Here is a 16,228-nt window from a genome sequence, read left to right on the forward strand (position 1 = left end):
CCTAACTAAGTTGTTTTATTTTGAAAAATCTGGAGCGGAAATTGACACCTGTTTTGTTGTTGAAAGTCGTGCTGAGCATCACGAAAACAAAAAGGGGAAATTCACGTCTATGTACACAAATCAAATAGATTAAATTTCGTGACTATTTCACAAACTGCCGTGAGACTGTGTTGTAACTGCCGATGTTTGCGTGGCGTACAAATGATCCGTACTCGTGGCACGCAAAATGTCGTGGTATTTAGACTCCTTCCTGTGAGACCGGGTTGTTTTTTTCACCAGTTCTTAAGTCATAAACACGTTGAGAAAACAGTTAAGATCAGATGTAGAAAATTTATCACAGGTGTTTTTTTTTTTTCTCACTTGCCTCTCAGGGCTTCTGTACATTCGGTTTGTATTCAGTCTCTCACCAAAGTAGAGAACTGAAAACGTATCATATCAATATCCGTACTGAAACTCAGTGTCATCTTAAAAACACTTAACACAGTTCAGGAGAGTGCAGGCAGGTCTGACAGGTTCAAAAGGTATCGAGGGGAAACGGACGCTGAACTCTGTGTTTTGTAATGTAACTGAGAGTTTCTATTTGAAGTGGTTTGTGCAAATGTTTCAGCCACACTGCTTAGAAAAAATAAACTTTAATCCACTGTGTTTCCTATAAAAGCACATTTAAAACAAAACAAAATGATGAAGTACACAGTTCAACACTATAGTCTTGTAGTTTCCTGACAGGTGTTTCCCGGTTTGACTGTTGAGTAGAAGGTCGGTTCAGCGTCCACGTCTGTGGAGGAAGGACACACACAGACTATGAATGTTAAAACCATGAATAACATGAGATAATGCAAAAGAAGGTTAGGATTAAATATCAGTGGAGGAAAAGGAAAACTATCCTTTAAGTAAGCAGTAGCAACACACTGAAAAATACTTCAGTGAAAGTACAGTATTATCAAAAGCACTCACAATGCATAGTTTTAATGGTGCATAGTAGAATCACCAATATTGATTTAACATTAATATATTAATCTGCAAATCAAATCAGGTGTAATCTGCAAGTATAAAGAGTATAAAGTAGCAGGAAATGGAAATACACAAAAATATTCTATTAGAATAAAACAATAAAATACAGAAGGAAATAAATGCATGCAGTGAAAAGAGGTCGGAAGTTGTTTGTTGTTGTGTTTGTTTTATAGCCATAATATCAATCTTTTCCATGCACTGTGTGTATTTTTATCATATTCATGTCGTCACCTCAAATCATTAAAAGTAAAAATAGAAACTCAGTCTGATGATAGTGAGTTTCTGTAGTGCTGAAGTCCAGAGTTCAGTCTTTTGTTTACTGTAACCGTGGTGACGGCTTCTCCCTGTATGACATCAAGCTGGACCAATGAGAGCTTAGTAAAGTGTGTCAGAGGCTGAAACTTCCATCTCCAAGCAGAAAACAACAAACACACATGGCCCAGAGAGGCCTGAAGGATTTGAGGTTACACTGATTTATGATGTTAGAACTAAAGGCTGATATTTGATCATTTCTATTCTGTTTCTTTAAACATCTTTTGTTGTTAACTATTTTGTGAAATGTCAATAAGAATGCAGTGTGAGTGTGTTTTTGTTCACCTCTGATCCTGTTTGGCTGCACTTCCTGTGTGATGGTGACATCGGTGTACGGGACGTCAGGGTCGCCTGATGAAAACATTTTGGACAATAAACCAAAGACTCAAACATGGGAATATTCGGATTTCACCACCAAGGGAAAAATACGTTTTCTGTCATCCATCTATGGAACAGCATGATGTTCGTTTACAGTAAATATTATCTTTTTTTTGTGTATGAAAAGCTTGTTATTATCTGGTTATCAATGACTTCATTAGAGCTTCTCATTCACACAGTAAGATGTGTGTCTGTACCTAAAACAATTAGTCATGTTTCTGTCTAGAATAAAACGCACTCCAAACTCCATTTGGCTTTAACTTCTTGTCCGAAAAAATAAATATCGATGTGGAAATCTGTCAAACTGATTAATAAATGGTGCACATGGATTGTTTGTGGCCTACCAATTGCATTGCTTTAAACAAAAAGGCCAGTTTAAAGATCAGAAACTTGCTCCAAAACTAACTAGATATTTACTTTAAAGGTGTCGCTGCCAGGGTTAGATTACTTGAGAACGGTCTTTTTGAAGATCTCGTCTTGAAATCGACCGCATTTTTACTCAGCCTTTTCTTGGATCACAGCTACCTGTGTATCGTCTGATTAACATTTTAACTGTGATTGCTCATAGAAAACACAGGACAATACCACACATAAAATTCACCTCAGCAATACCTTTTGATTATATCAAGACATTTCCCACGGTACACTTCTACAGTATACATGTGGCAATAAAAGAGGTGAATGAAGAGGAATTTTTTGTGGGTGTTTTTATGGGAATGTCAAATTTCAGATCAGTTTGGTTTGCATGTTCCACATTTTATCATAAGTGTTTCATGTAGTGTGGGACTCGCACTGTTGTTGGTCTTGTCTCGGTCTCGATACACTCTGGTCTTGGTCATGACTTGGTCTCGGTTTAGGTGGTCTTGACTACAACACTGATCGCTGCTGACAGATATCAACCTCCTCGTAGCTCTGGCCGGCTGAGGTCATGAAGTTGAATAGGCCTACATGTGCACAGTTTACCAATTCATTACTTTGGTTTATTAATCCATTCACACAGATTTCCATATCATATAAGCCCTGGAGGCCTCCGCTTTGCGGCCATGTGAGGCATCATCATTATCAGAAAAAAAAAACAGAAAAAAAATCTATTTTACAAAAAGGGCCGTGCAAATCACTTTCACACGCTTGGTTTCAAAAACTGGTGACGTAAACATACTTGACGAACATTACTCCTCCCTCTGAAAACACAAAACATTTAGCTGCTCTATTTAACATGAATAGTTTGTTTTAGCTTCAACAGTGCAGTCACAGCTACGTAGGTGGAGACACTCCCAGTTCTCTTATTGTCTGGATCAACCTGCTGATGTTGAATCCTGCATGTCAACATATTCAAATGTTTTATGTCAGGTGTTATGGTTCCTGCCAACAAAAATCAGCCATAATCTGAAATTAGACGTTTGAAACACGGGCTCTTTCTGGAGCTTCTGACTGCGTCTCGTGGCCTTCTTCAGCAGAACGAATCTGCTCAGTTGGAAATCAGGAAAGAGCCAGTAAGTGGACCTTGATTTACCTACAGTATATTACACCACTGTGTCCACATTGAAGAATGAACTCTCACACTCAGCACATTCAGTGTGCGACCTCCTCGACAGAAGTGTTGAAACAGCAGGATGTTCTTTTATTGACATGAAAACAGGCTGACCTTTGTGGCGTCTCCAGAGGCAGAGCAGCATCACAGAGACCAGCAAGAGGCAGACGCCCACCACAGGAAGTAGAACGCATGCGAGGGGGGAATCGGGCGGCTCAGGATGCCCTGCTTCAAAACAGAAATACCACAGGTTGGCCTCAATGCAAACAAGCTAATGGTTCTGTCTATGCGGCTGGCTGGATGTGTGCTGAACACCCTGGACAAATCTCAGAACACTTATTATAATATTATTCTATTAATGTATGTAAATCTTCTCATCTGTTTTCTGGTAATATATACCACACCAGCACATTTCACAAGATGACGGAATATTCCTTTAAACCAGATTCAGTAGTTCATCTTTCTCATTGTGTTACCTTTTTGAAAATGTGTATTTATGTATTTATGTTTGTTTGTTCATGGAGGATGCTCATAGTAAGAAGTTGTTTTCAAGGCCTTTACTGTGTCCTCACCTCTCACAGTCAGGTAGCTCTCTGTTGATCCTCCAACTCCAGTGATGTTACACTTGTAGAGTCCTTCATCAGACCAGGAAACACTTTGGATGGTCATGTTTGTTGTGGAGCTGCTCCTGATGAGGAGGCCATCTTTATAGAAATCAGCTGTGAGGTTGGAGGAAGTCGTCTTGTTCCTGCAGCTCAGAGTCACATCGTCTCCCTCCATCACAGGGAGGACAGGACTCTCCAGGATCACTGAGCCAGCTGAGAGACAGACACAAAGACAAGAAGATTTCATTTGAAGAGGTCAAAACTCGTACGAAGAACAACTTTTCCTTTTTTTGACCTCTTCATTTAGATTGAAACGACGATATGATACGATTCAATACGATTCGATTCGATACCACAAGACTTGATTCAATTCGATACAGCACGATACGATGCGATATGATACGATACAATACGATGCAATACGATGCGATGCGATAAGATAAGATAAGATAAGATACGATAAGATACGATAAGATATGATACAATACGACACGACAAAAACTGTACATCCAAGTCAAACATACTGTAACACATATGACACTTTTGTAGGCACACAAAACACATTCACATAGTCGAGACAATTAAACATATCACATGATACGGAGATAAATGATTTCTCTCCCATAAAGAACCTGCAGCAGTTAAACCCACCGTTCACAGTGATGCTGACGGTGTCGCTGCACTCTCCTGCTGCAGACTCACACCAGTACACCCCAGTGTCTGATGGGTAAAGGTCATCGATGAAGCAGTGGGATTCATGCGTTCTTTCCCAGGATATTAAACACTCTTCATTTATATATATGGATGTGTTCTTCTTCACTCTCCACTCGGAGGAGTTTCCTCCTTGCTGCTCACAAATCAGAGAGACGGACTCGTACTGGAAGAACTGGGATCTGTTGGGAAGGACTCTCAGAGCAGCTGCAAGAAAACAGACAGATTGTAATCTTTAAATGCAACTTAGAATCAGAGAGTGAAGAAGCACAGCCGACGTACACATTCACCACCTCTTGTTTCACTACGGATGTTATTTTGAATAATTAACTGCAGGCGTCAAACACATCAGCAACAAATCTCTCCGCTGCATTCACTGACGCAGTCGACGGGAGATGCAAAGTTATTTTGATGATGTTTATTTTAATTTAATAACAACACAATGTTTCTCTCCGTCTGGTCTACAGAGCAATGCTGACTTTTATTTATGCCGGGGGGAAATTGTTGTGCAGCAGCTGAAGTACAAAGTAGGAAACAGTGCAAAGATAACTCATCAATAAACAGGAAATATGCACATCATAAGTTCCTCATATCTCTATTTGCTTCTTGGTGAGATGCATATAGATATGTATGAGTAGTATTTGTAATAATTGCCTGATTTGATTATATCATTTAGCAAGAACTGAGAAGTAATTGAGTACAGGTATTATTCATTAGAGATCATTGTATATCTTTTAATTTGGTCACAGTTTTCAGTCTAATTTTAAGCAGAGATGTAAAGTAACTAAGTACATTTACTCAAGTACTGTACTTAAGTAGGTAGTATATTGAACTTTTTACTGCACTACATTCATCTGACAACTTTAGTTATTTACAGATTAATATTTTGTGTTAATAATCTGAATCAATTTATAAATGATGATATATTAACCATAACCAGCTGCAGTTTTAATGTGATGTATACAGTAATGCATCAGTGATGATAATAATATATATTATTCTGACATGCATAATAACTTTTGATACTTCAAGTACATTTTGATGCTAATACTTTTGTACTCAAGTAAGATTTTGAATGCAGGACTTTTACTCGTAGCAGAGTATTTCTACGACGTGGTATTACTACTTTTACATCAGTAAAGGTTCTGAGTTCCTCTTCCATTACTGACTTTGACATATTAACATTGAAGCTGCTCAGAAACAAGGATGCCGTTAACGTTTTAGAGCTAAATCAGAGAGCAAATTGTACGTTCGGTACTCACCAACGAGAGCGCACAGTGTAGTTATCGCCATGGTGACTGAGTGAGTGACTGACTGGGGGGCTGTATCGTATCACACCTAAGGTTGAGTGTATGTCATAGAGGCCACAGCTTCCTGCTGATGTACTTTCTTCTTCTGTAAGACGTCAAATGTCAGAGGACTGTGGCTCCGGCCTGCTTTGACTTTCTGACGACCTGTTTTTCTTTGTTCTGTATTTTAGTTGCAGAACTGTCGTGGAGAGAGTTGTTAGACATGAAGACGTTTGAATGTCCTCATAAATGTGTTATTGTGTCATCTGGTTGGTACGTTGTACTCTGATGTGAGGAGGCTCTGGGTGTGTGGAGGTTAAGATAGGACGATGTAGATGTTCCCGACTCCAACAGTCTGAACCAACAATAAGACACAACTTTGATTTGCTTCGTCCAAGCTAGTCTGATTTCATGATCCTGATGACGTGGGACATTCTGCGGGTGAATCTTACGTTACCTTAAACTTCTGGTATGACTGTGCATGCTGTGCCAAGATCTTCTCTGATATCAGATTTGTGTTGTATTTAAACTTATATAATCAGAATCAGGTTTATTTTGCATAATATACTTGGAATTTGACAAGAAATGACTTAGTTGGGTTTAGGAAAAGATCACAGATTTGGTTAAAATAACTTCGGAAGTGCCGTAACTTGAGTACGGAACTTACGTGACAAAAATAGAAATAACAGCATTAACGCAACTTGTGATTTTTAGGTTGTAGCATGCTCAGTTTTAAAGCGTGAGTGAAGCTGCTTGTCGTGAAGGAGATTAAATAACGCTCCAAACGTACGCTAAATATTGGTGAGGAAAAAACGGTCATGTCCATTTTCAAAGGGGTCCCTTGACCTCTGACCTCCAGATCAGTGAATGTAAATGGGTTCTATGGGTACCCACGAGTCTCCCCTTTACAGACATGCCCACTTTATGATCATCACATGCAGTTTGGGGCAAGTCATAGTCAAGTCAGCACACTGACACACTGACAGCTGTTGTTGTCTGTTGGGCTGCAGTTTGACATGTTATGATTGGAGCATATTGTTTTATGCTAAATGCAGTACCTGTGAGGGTTTCTGGATCAATATCTGTCATTGATTTGTGTTGTTCATTGATTTACAATAATAAATATATACATACATTTACATAAAGCAGCATATTTGTCCACTCCCATGTTGATAAGAGGATTAAATACTGGACTAATCTCCCTTTAAGGTTCATTTTGAACAGATAAAAAATGTGTGATTAATGGTGATTAACTATTTTAATCGACTGACAGCCCTAGTTAAAATAAAATTTCTATATGCAAGACAAATGTTCTGGAAGTTGTAAACAATATAAATAGTGCAAAGAAATAAATACTGGATGATTAAACTATGTACTGTATGTACAGTGAGTAAGATTTATATTTACACTGACAGATGATATGCACATAATTACAAAACAAATGTGCATTAAAGACTGTAAATGATGGTCTTTAACAGCAGCAGCAGATGTTCAGAGGGTTGTTGAAGGTGTATGTGACGGGTTCAGAGTTCATCAGAGTGATGGTCTGAGGGGAGGAACTGTTCTTGGGTCTGGTTGTGTCAGCGTATAGAGCTCTGGAGCGCCTCCCAGAGGAAAGGAACTGGAACAGGTTGTGTCAATCAAGTGGATGATCTGCAGTGATGCTTCCAGTGAGGCACCAGTGAGTTTCCCTGCAGTCCTGGCTGTCCAGTCTGTTTCTGTTCTGCTGGAACAGCAGGTATTCCACCTTTTTGTAACACAACTTTATTCTCTTTTAGTTTTATATTGACTATAACAGAGTGATGACGAGAAGATCAGCAGGTTTCGGGTTTACTGTGGGACTTCCCTGAGTTTCTGTTTGTGATGGTGAGTAAATCACTACAAATGATAACTACGTTTACAAAGAACAGTTTGAAATGATTCGATTATATTCTGTGTTTTCAGACAGATTTTAGTGAGTCACTAAATAAATGCTGAGTCGTACACCACTCAACAACAATATCGTGACTCAACATGTGACAGAGGAGTGAAAAGACACAGCTTCAGGTTAACATTCAGTTACATTCATTTAAACCATGTTTTAAAAAAGTATAATTTACAAAGGATTTGATCTGAGAATGATATCTGAGTTTACCACCTGTATTTTAGTTGCAGAACTGTCGTGGAGAGAGTTGTTAGACATGAAGACGTTTGATATCATCATAAATGTTTTGTGTCATCTGTTTGGTATGTTTGTGTTTTGTTGAACACTTTCCTGTTGACTTTGTGTCTTTGCACGAGGATGAACTTGTGAAGAGAGTCAGACTCCTGACTCCTGATGAATTGCACCACGGATGGCTGTAATACAAGGCACGAGACATGTTCCAATCTACTTTAGGTTGCATTGCACAATGACCCTGAGAGTTGTGGTGGCGGTTTATGTCGAAATAGGTCACAGCTAACAAAATGTGGCATCCAAGCATGAAGCCTCTTTTCAGTGTCCGGTACGTACCGAGTGCTCATGAATCCCGACTTTTCCCACTCGCTGTTATTGTAGGGTAATACTGGCCTCACGCTGCCAGCTACGGTGGTGCAGTCGCTCTAAACACAGGAAACGGCACTGAGCGAGGACCGATATGAATCGGACTCAAGTCGAGACACTGTCACTGACACAGATGCAGGAAGAACAGCTGGCAAAAGAAAAAACTCCAGATGTATGAATACATAAATCATAAATCCATAAATCCAGCTGTCCTTCCTGCATTTGTCAGTTTAAACTGTGTTGTTTTTAGCCTGGTTTATGACTTTAACGTCTTCGTATGTGTGTAATATTACCGTACCATCTGCTCACTCAGCTCTGATTGGCCATTAGGAGGTGCTTTTATACGAGTTGATCTCTCCGGAGCAGGTTAAGTGTTCAGAAATTACCATGGTGATCTACCCCGGTAAGAAGTAAACCACCTTCGTAGGACGGAAAACCCTGAAGTTACCTCGCTAACACCTGCTTCCTTGTACAGGCCTCAGGTATTCCACCTTTTTTTATAACATTTCCCTTTTAGTTTTATATTGACTGTAAGAGGGTGATGAAGAGAAGATCAGCATGTATCGGAACTTCCCTGAGTTTCTGGGTCTCATAGTGGGTAAATCACTATACATGTGTTTATTATTATATTATAGTAATATATTCTGTATTTTCAGCCAGATTTTAGTAAACTTGCTGAGTCACAAAATAGATGCTGAGTCGTACACCACACAACAACAAGATTGTGACTTATCATGTGACAGAGGAGTGAAAAGATGCAGCTCCGGGTGAACATCCAGTTACATTCATTTAAACCATGTTTTTGTTAAATACCCACTTCATGGATATCAAATAATCTATTACCATTTAATATTTATTCCTTTGCGGTATTTGTTTACAATTTACAGAAGTACTTGACATGTACAGTATATATACAGTACATTGCATGTTGATACTTTATATATATATATATATATATATATATACATGTATTTGTTCATCTATTTATTTGTTGGCTAAATAATAGTTGTAATTATTTTGGCCTCTAAAAAAAAAGTCACATGATGAATCACAAGTTAAATTAGTTCATCATGAGTCATGGTTTAAATCAATTCAAATACTGCCCACTCATTTGTCTTTGATGGGATTTTGTGGTGTTAATCGTAACTTTTAATATTTCTTTATGTTACTAAGGGGTTTATTGTGTTTATTATATTTTTCTCTTTTGTTTTGTATATTGTTTGGACCCAAATCTTGTTATCTTTTTGTGTCAATAAAAGAACTAATTAACTAGTTAGCTCTGAATACACAAAAAGACACAGAAAATGAATCTGGTTTTAGTCACGTTTTGTCACATGTTAAGACCACTGAGTGTTGTTGGTTCAATTAAAAAAAAAAAAAAATTACTTTTACATTTTGTATAATGCCACAGTTTGTTATCAGCATCATATGGTGTGAAAGTTGTTGAATAACTTAATCGCTTGTTTTTATTTTTTAACATTAGATAAAATGGTGATATGTTGTTCAAATCCATTTATAAAGTAACAAATTAATTATTTTATTATGAATATGGAACTTCCTAACAAATAATAAATAGTTGTATGATACACAGCATGATAGTTTCAATGTTATCTCGACTCTAATACGGCATGACGTCATGTTAGAACGTTGGCAACAAGAATCACAACATTCTACGAGTCAACAGAAACTGTGGTTGGGTCACATGGTCACGTGGAACGTTTTGTTTCCATTCGTCAGACGTGATGACGTAGAGACGCAAATATATCGACGTTCATAAGCAGCATGGCTCATTCTACTCATCCAGCGCCAGCGGGGATCTCTCTACCACTACAGACGGGATCTCTCCACCACTTCAGACGGGATCTCTCTACCACTACAGACGGGATCTCTCTACCACTACAGACGGGATCTCTCTACCACTACAGACGGGATCTCTCTACCACTACAGACGGGATCTCTCTACCACTACAGACGGGATCTCTCTGCCACTACAGACGGGATCTCTCTACCACTACAGACGGGATCTCTCTACCACTACAGACGGGATCTCTCTACCACTACAGACGGGATCTCTCTGCCACTACAGACGGGATCTCTCTATCACTACAGACGGGATCTCTCTATCACTACAGACGGGATCTCTCTACCACTACAGACGGGATCTCTCTACCACTACAGACGGGATCTCTCTGCCACTACAGACGGCAGGTTTTCTGTCTTTCTAGCGGCTACTTTCATGTTTCACTTCGGAGACTTGGTGTTTGTCTTCTGTGCTCTCTGGACGGTCATTCTACCTGTCTTCGCGGTCCGGACCGAGCTGACAGGTGAGATTCATTCATTCATTCATTCATTCATTCATTCATTGAACTCTCTGTGGAGTGATAACTGTTAACTTAACCTGACTGTTCTCACATGTTCTACTGACTGTTTTAACATGAGTGGTTATGTTCTGTAAAGACTTCTCTGTAACTTATTAATAGATATAATAATATTAAAGGGATGTGTGTATCTATTTGTTTATTAGCCGTTAAAACCGTTAAAACCGTTAAAACCGTTAAACTGGCTGATTGTTCTAACTTAACACGACTATAACTTTACATTGTTGTTCTAATGGAGCAATAAATGAAGAATAATATGAATCATGTTTTGGAAAACAAACAATTTAAACAGATATTTCATTAATAATTTAGAATTTCAGATTTACATTTGATCATATTATTCTCAGAGTTACATGAGGTCTTGCTGTTTCATTCTTCAGGTTTTTGAATACATATGATTCAGCCATCCCACTGGGGGATTTAACATGATTCAATAAGTGACTCACAGAGGAAACCAACCCTCTTCCTGAGATGGGGGGTTGATATAAAAAAAAGGATCAGTGTATGCTATGAACTTAAAGAATTACTAGTTAGTCTGTAGTTAGACACGTTGAGGTAAATGTAATTAGAGTATATGTATGGCTCAATAAAGAAGCTGGTTAATAATTAATAATTGACTTATGGAGAAGGGATGGGATTAAATAAGTTTATACTTCTTCTCACTCCTTTTAAAAAATCAAGACATCAAGTGTTGATAATTAATTTGTCTTATGCTTATCATTGGATGTAAATACTAGTTGTCTCTGACTGTCCACTTGTTGGTATGATCATTCTCTTTTCTTTATTTTTTATTCTACATGTTCGAAATACATTTTGAAATGAAATTAAATTACTAACTATACCCAAATTAAAGTTATTAAACTGTTTTCAGCATGAGCGTGACAACCTTCATCAGTTCAGATGTCTTTTGTAATCTGATCCAGTATCAGTCCGTCCGTCTGTTGGTCACATGGTACAGTTTTGAATAATGCAAAACTTTGGGAACCTATCCAACCTGATAACCTGATAAGCATGACAGTTAAACCGTTGGTTGGAAGTATAATGCTGTCATTGTGCCAGAGGCCATGAATACAGCAGTCATTCCAGTGTGTGATTCACATCATTAAAGGGACAGTGTGCAGGATTTGGTAGCATTTAGTGGTACCCCTCCGCTCATTCCTCCCTTTCCAAGAGTGCGATAACGCGAGCCACTGAGTGCAAAACCGTGGTAACGCCATTCACCTCGCTCAGAGGGCGACGGCCAAAAACCAAGATGGAGACAGCCAAAATGCAGTACTCAAGGCTTCAAAACAGCAGTCCACAAACCAGTGTGGGTGACGTCACGGTGACTACGTCCACTTCTTATATGCAGTCTATCAGTCAGACGGTTTTGCACACTACGGCTCACGTTACCGCTGTTCCACAAGCGTGTCGGAGAACTACGGTTTCCTTCTGGTAACGTAAAAACATGAAAGTCTCTCTAGAGCCAGAGTTTGGTTTGTCCGCTCTGGGCTACTGTAGAAACACGGCGGACTCCGTGAAGAGGACCGGCTCCCTACGTTCATTGTGATGAAGATATTTCTGATTTTATAAGAAATTACATTTTAAAAACCGTCTAAAGTCAATGTGCTGACCTTTTGACCACACAAATCAACAACTTCATAACACAAACATCACAGACAGCGATCATCACGTTGGTCATGCTGTTGATCTTTATTCAGCTCGTGTTCTTGTTCCTCGTTGTCAGATGTTTTGTTGCTCAACATTTCCTAGTTCCAGCTTCTTAGTTGTTTGGTTTGCTGCTGCTTTACTTTGTTTTATGGGATAATAATGTGAATATCTTTGGGTTTCAGAGTGTTGCTCATTCAGAACAAGCTGTTTAAAGACTTAACTTTGGCCTTCAGGAACCTATAATCCGCATTTTTCACAGCTTTTTACAGCTGATATCAAATACATGTTGGTGCTTCTGGAAGTTTGGTATGAATTTACAGAACAGTTTGGAAATGATTTGTGCTCCTAAGAAGTTCCAGACTCCATTTTTGAGGAAGTTCAAATTTCCCCCTCTTTGTTTTCCAGATCAGCCTCATGTGATCGGGTCACCTCAGCCAATCACAGCCGCTGTGGGCGACGACGTCATCCTGCCGTGCCACCTGGAGCCCAAGTTCAACGTGCAGGGGCTGACGGTGGAGTGGTCCAAACCCGACCTCAAGCCGGACCCCTCGGATCGGCTGAGCCGGGTGGAGTACGTTCACCTCTACAGGGACCGGAGAGAAGTCCCGGACATGAAGATCCGCTCGTACTTCAGGAGGACGTCACTGTTCACTGACGACCTGAGAGACGGAAACATCTCGCTCAAGATCACGAATGTGACGCTCGCAGACGAAGGCAGATACAAGTGTTTCATCCCCAAGTTAAAGAGCCAGGTGAAGGACTCAATCGTTCGACTTGTTGTCGGTGAGTTTAGCTGCTTCGTCTACACAGAATCAATAATTATATACAGAGATCAGCACTTTGTATTTATTTTCTTTTGTCTTTTTTCAGAACCCAACTCTGTTAAAACCTGGACAACAGAGACGCCGCCGCATCCCACAAGAGATGTCCAAACTCCAGGTTCAGATGAGACGGATGTTAAAGGTGAGAGGACGGTCCAAGTTTCAGCGTGCTTTGCATTTAAAACACTCTGATTGCTGCATATATTCATGTGTGTCGGTTGTATTCCAGTAACCGGAGCTTTTGTTTGCTTTTTGTTTCTCATCAGGTGGTCGGCTCCGTCTGATCGTTCTGGTCCCGGTTCTGGTTCTGGTCCTGATCCTGGGCGGAGGAGTCGCTGGATATTTACTCAAACACAAGTGTCAAAAACAAAATGTAAGTCAGAAGGAAAAAGAAATTACAGAAGCACTGGTCTGACACTGGTCTGTCCAAGGCTGGCGTGAAGTCAGACTTGAGATGGTCCCTTTGGAATATCTTACCGATATTCTACATGCCAAAGTAGATCAGTTCTACAGTATTAGGCAGCTCTATATGAATTATATTGGACCTGATCTCCTCCATTACCTCACAAGGACTCTCCTGAACATGAACTATATATTCTATCCTGTGACTTCCTGCACTATGGACTGTTTCCTATCACCTCCTACATATGTTGTTGGATCTGAGCTGTACCAGTGTTTCTATGTTTGTTTGTTTGTTTGTTTGTTTGTTTGTTTTTTGTTGTTGTTATTTATTATTATTGTTGTGTTTGTGAAAATAAGAAAACCCAATAAACATGTTTTAAAAAAAAGGAAACAAAAATATTATTTTTTATTTTTATTATATTTATTTGTTATTATATTTATTTATTTATTAATTTTCTATTATATTTATTTATTTATTTATTATTATATTTATTTATTTGATTTCATTTATTTTGCATTATGTTTATTTATTATTATTTTTATTTCTTTATTTCATTTCTTTATTTTTATTTTTATTTATTTATTTCATTTATTTTGCATTATTTTTATTTATTATTATTTTTATTTCTTCATTTCATTTCTTTATTTTTCTTTTTCTTTCTTTATTTCATTTCTTTATTTCATTTCTTTTTATTTCTTTATTTCATTTATTTATTTTTATTTTTATTTCTTTATTTCATTTCTTTTTTTATTATATTTATTTATTTTTTATCATATTTATTATATTTATTTATTATTATTATTAACTTCTATTAATTGTCCCTTTCAGCATTCCGGAGTATGACGTCGCCCCAACCGAATCTCTTCCAGTCTAGGTGCCTTGCTCAGAGGCACGTCGGTAGTGTAATGGAGAGCAGCGTGTCCAGCCAGTCACAAGTGGACCAACCGGATCAGCAGCGTGACGGATACAGATCGCCGTCGGAGAGAACGTACAGTAAGTCTGATTAGAAGATGACCTTTTTAACGCCCGCTGTGTGACTTTGCACCAAAACGCTGGAGGAATCCAGGCTTCACATTAAAAGGTTTAGACTGAGAGAAGAGCTGTGAACTCTCTTCAGCACCAGGATCACGTTTCATCTACTTTTTCTATCAAGAGAAGACGGACTTAATGGCAGCACTACTTTTATTTATTATAAATGTTATTATACTTTTAGAGTTACAGTTTGACTTCATCATGATGGACGGAAAATACGACAAAGGTGGGGTTTTTTTGCACCCAACTGCTACTGCTTGTTGTTGTAGTACACTACACCGTCAGGGTCCGTTGGCGACCGCGGCCGTTTTACAAGTTCAAACTGAACCTCGTTCACACCTCACTGAATGAAAACAGGTTGAGGTAATCATTTACACCCACTAACTATCAACTTACTGATATCTGTGCAGAGGTAACATGGAATACTGGATCTGGATCTGATAGATGTTCATCTACTTGGACTCAAGGATAAATCCAATCTGATTTTGGAGGTCAAAAGGTCGCTGTGACCTCACGTCCGTCCCATTCTTGAGAACACGATATCTCAGGAACGCCTGGAAGGAATTTGTTCACAAGACTCAAGGACATTTTGGACAGACTTGGATTTAAACCGCAACTTGACTGGTTGCATTTATCTAAGTTGACACGTTGTTCAGAAATGCTGCTGATTAATGCTGTTGTTAAGTTCACTAAAACACATTTTTCATTTATAAGTTTAGTTTTTTTAGCTGTCATAGTTATCACGATAACGCGTTAACGCAACATGTGATTTTTAAGTTGTTCAGTTTTAAAGGTGCCATATCGTGCTCATTTTCAGCTTCATACTTGTATTTTGTGTTTCTACTAGAACATGTTTACATGCTGTAATGTTAAAAAAACAACTTTATTTTCCTCATATAGTCTGCCTGAATATACCTGTATTACACTCTGCCTGAAACGCTCCGTTTTAGTGCATTTCAACGGAATTGCGTTGCTAGGCAACAGCTTGGGTCCATGTTTACTTCCTGTCAGCTGATGTCATCCACATCCACTGCAACAGGAAATAAACTGGGACACATTTAGAATGTATGTTTAAAACTGTGAAATGGTCTAAATATTGTGTATTTGTGACATCACAAATTGACAGAATTCCTGACAGCTTGTTTCAAAAGCACAGTTTCTGAATACAGTTTGTGTGTGTTTCTCCGTATATTGACTGTTTTGATAGTTTAACAGTATTTATATAGCACTGAAACCTGCTTTATAATATAGAAGACATGAAAATCTCACTTTTTACAATATGGGACCTTTAAAGCTAGAGTGAAGATACCAGTATCGTCTGAAACTAGTAAACCATACTGCAGATATAAATGAAAAATAATATGTAACATTAGATATATCTTGGATGTTAACTTGTCTCCTAAAGTCTTTACTAGCTGAGACGTTTCTTATGTTTTTAAAGGTACAACCTGATTAGCAAACCACTGAATAGATGGGGCAACCCGACCCAGAGCTCCAGCTTACTGAACACTAATATGGATGGAGAATGTGGGTTGTGTGTTTTCTTTGTGTTTTAAGGCCCAACTTTAAGGGACATGTAATGTTTT

At 38.6% G+C, this 16,228-nt stretch overlaps 2 protein-coding genes across 3 annotated transcripts in view; one reads left to right on the forward strand and one right to left on the reverse strand.

Moving 5' to 3' along the window:
* Nucleotides 1-225: 225 nt before the first annotated feature.
* Nucleotides 226-6,442, reverse strand: LOC119481869 (low affinity immunoglobulin gamma Fc region receptor II-c-like). Of its 2 annotated transcripts, none has more exons than XM_037759183.1 (6): nt 5,811-6,442; nt 4,489-4,755; nt 3,805-4,050; nt 3,347-3,457; nt 1,609-1,674; nt 226-775 (listed from the first exon to the last, which is right to left on the reverse strand). In XM_037759183.1, exons 1-6 carry the CDS (start codon nt 5,839-5,841, stop codon nt 702-704), a joined length of 795 nt encoding a protein of 264 aa, XP_037615111.1. In that variant the 5' UTR covers nt 5,842-6,442; the 3' UTR covers nt 226-701. The 2 variants fall into 2 exon arrangements, with proteins under 2 accessions (XP_037615111.1, XP_037615110.1); XM_037759182.1 differs by having other exon boundaries at nt 227-775; nt 3,347-3,460; nt 5,811-6,224.
* A 2,303-nt stretch (nt 6,443-8,745) lies between these two features.
* LOC119482103 overlaps nt 8,746-16,228 on the forward strand; it is a 35,679-nt gene continuing 28,196 nt past the window's right edge. The window contains exons 1-5 of the mRNA XM_037759507.1: nt 8,746-8,761; nt 10,140-10,682; nt 12,792-13,169; nt 13,257-13,349; nt 13,474-13,580. Of these exons, the coding sequence (XP_037615435.1) occupies nt 8,746-8,761; nt 10,140-10,682; nt 12,792-13,169; nt 13,257-13,349; nt 13,474-13,580 (1,137 nt within the window). The remainder of the gene's footprint in view (nt 8,762-10,139; nt 10,683-12,791; nt 13,170-13,256; nt 13,350-13,473; nt 13,581-16,228) is intronic.

Source organism: Sebastes umbrosus, chromosome 22, assembly GCF_015220745.1.
Source record: "Sebastes umbrosus isolate fSebUmb1 chromosome 22, fSebUmb1.pri, whole genome shotgun sequence".
NCBI classification, from domain to species: Eukaryota; Metazoa; Chordata; class Actinopteri; order Perciformes; family Sebastidae; genus Sebastes; species Sebastes umbrosus.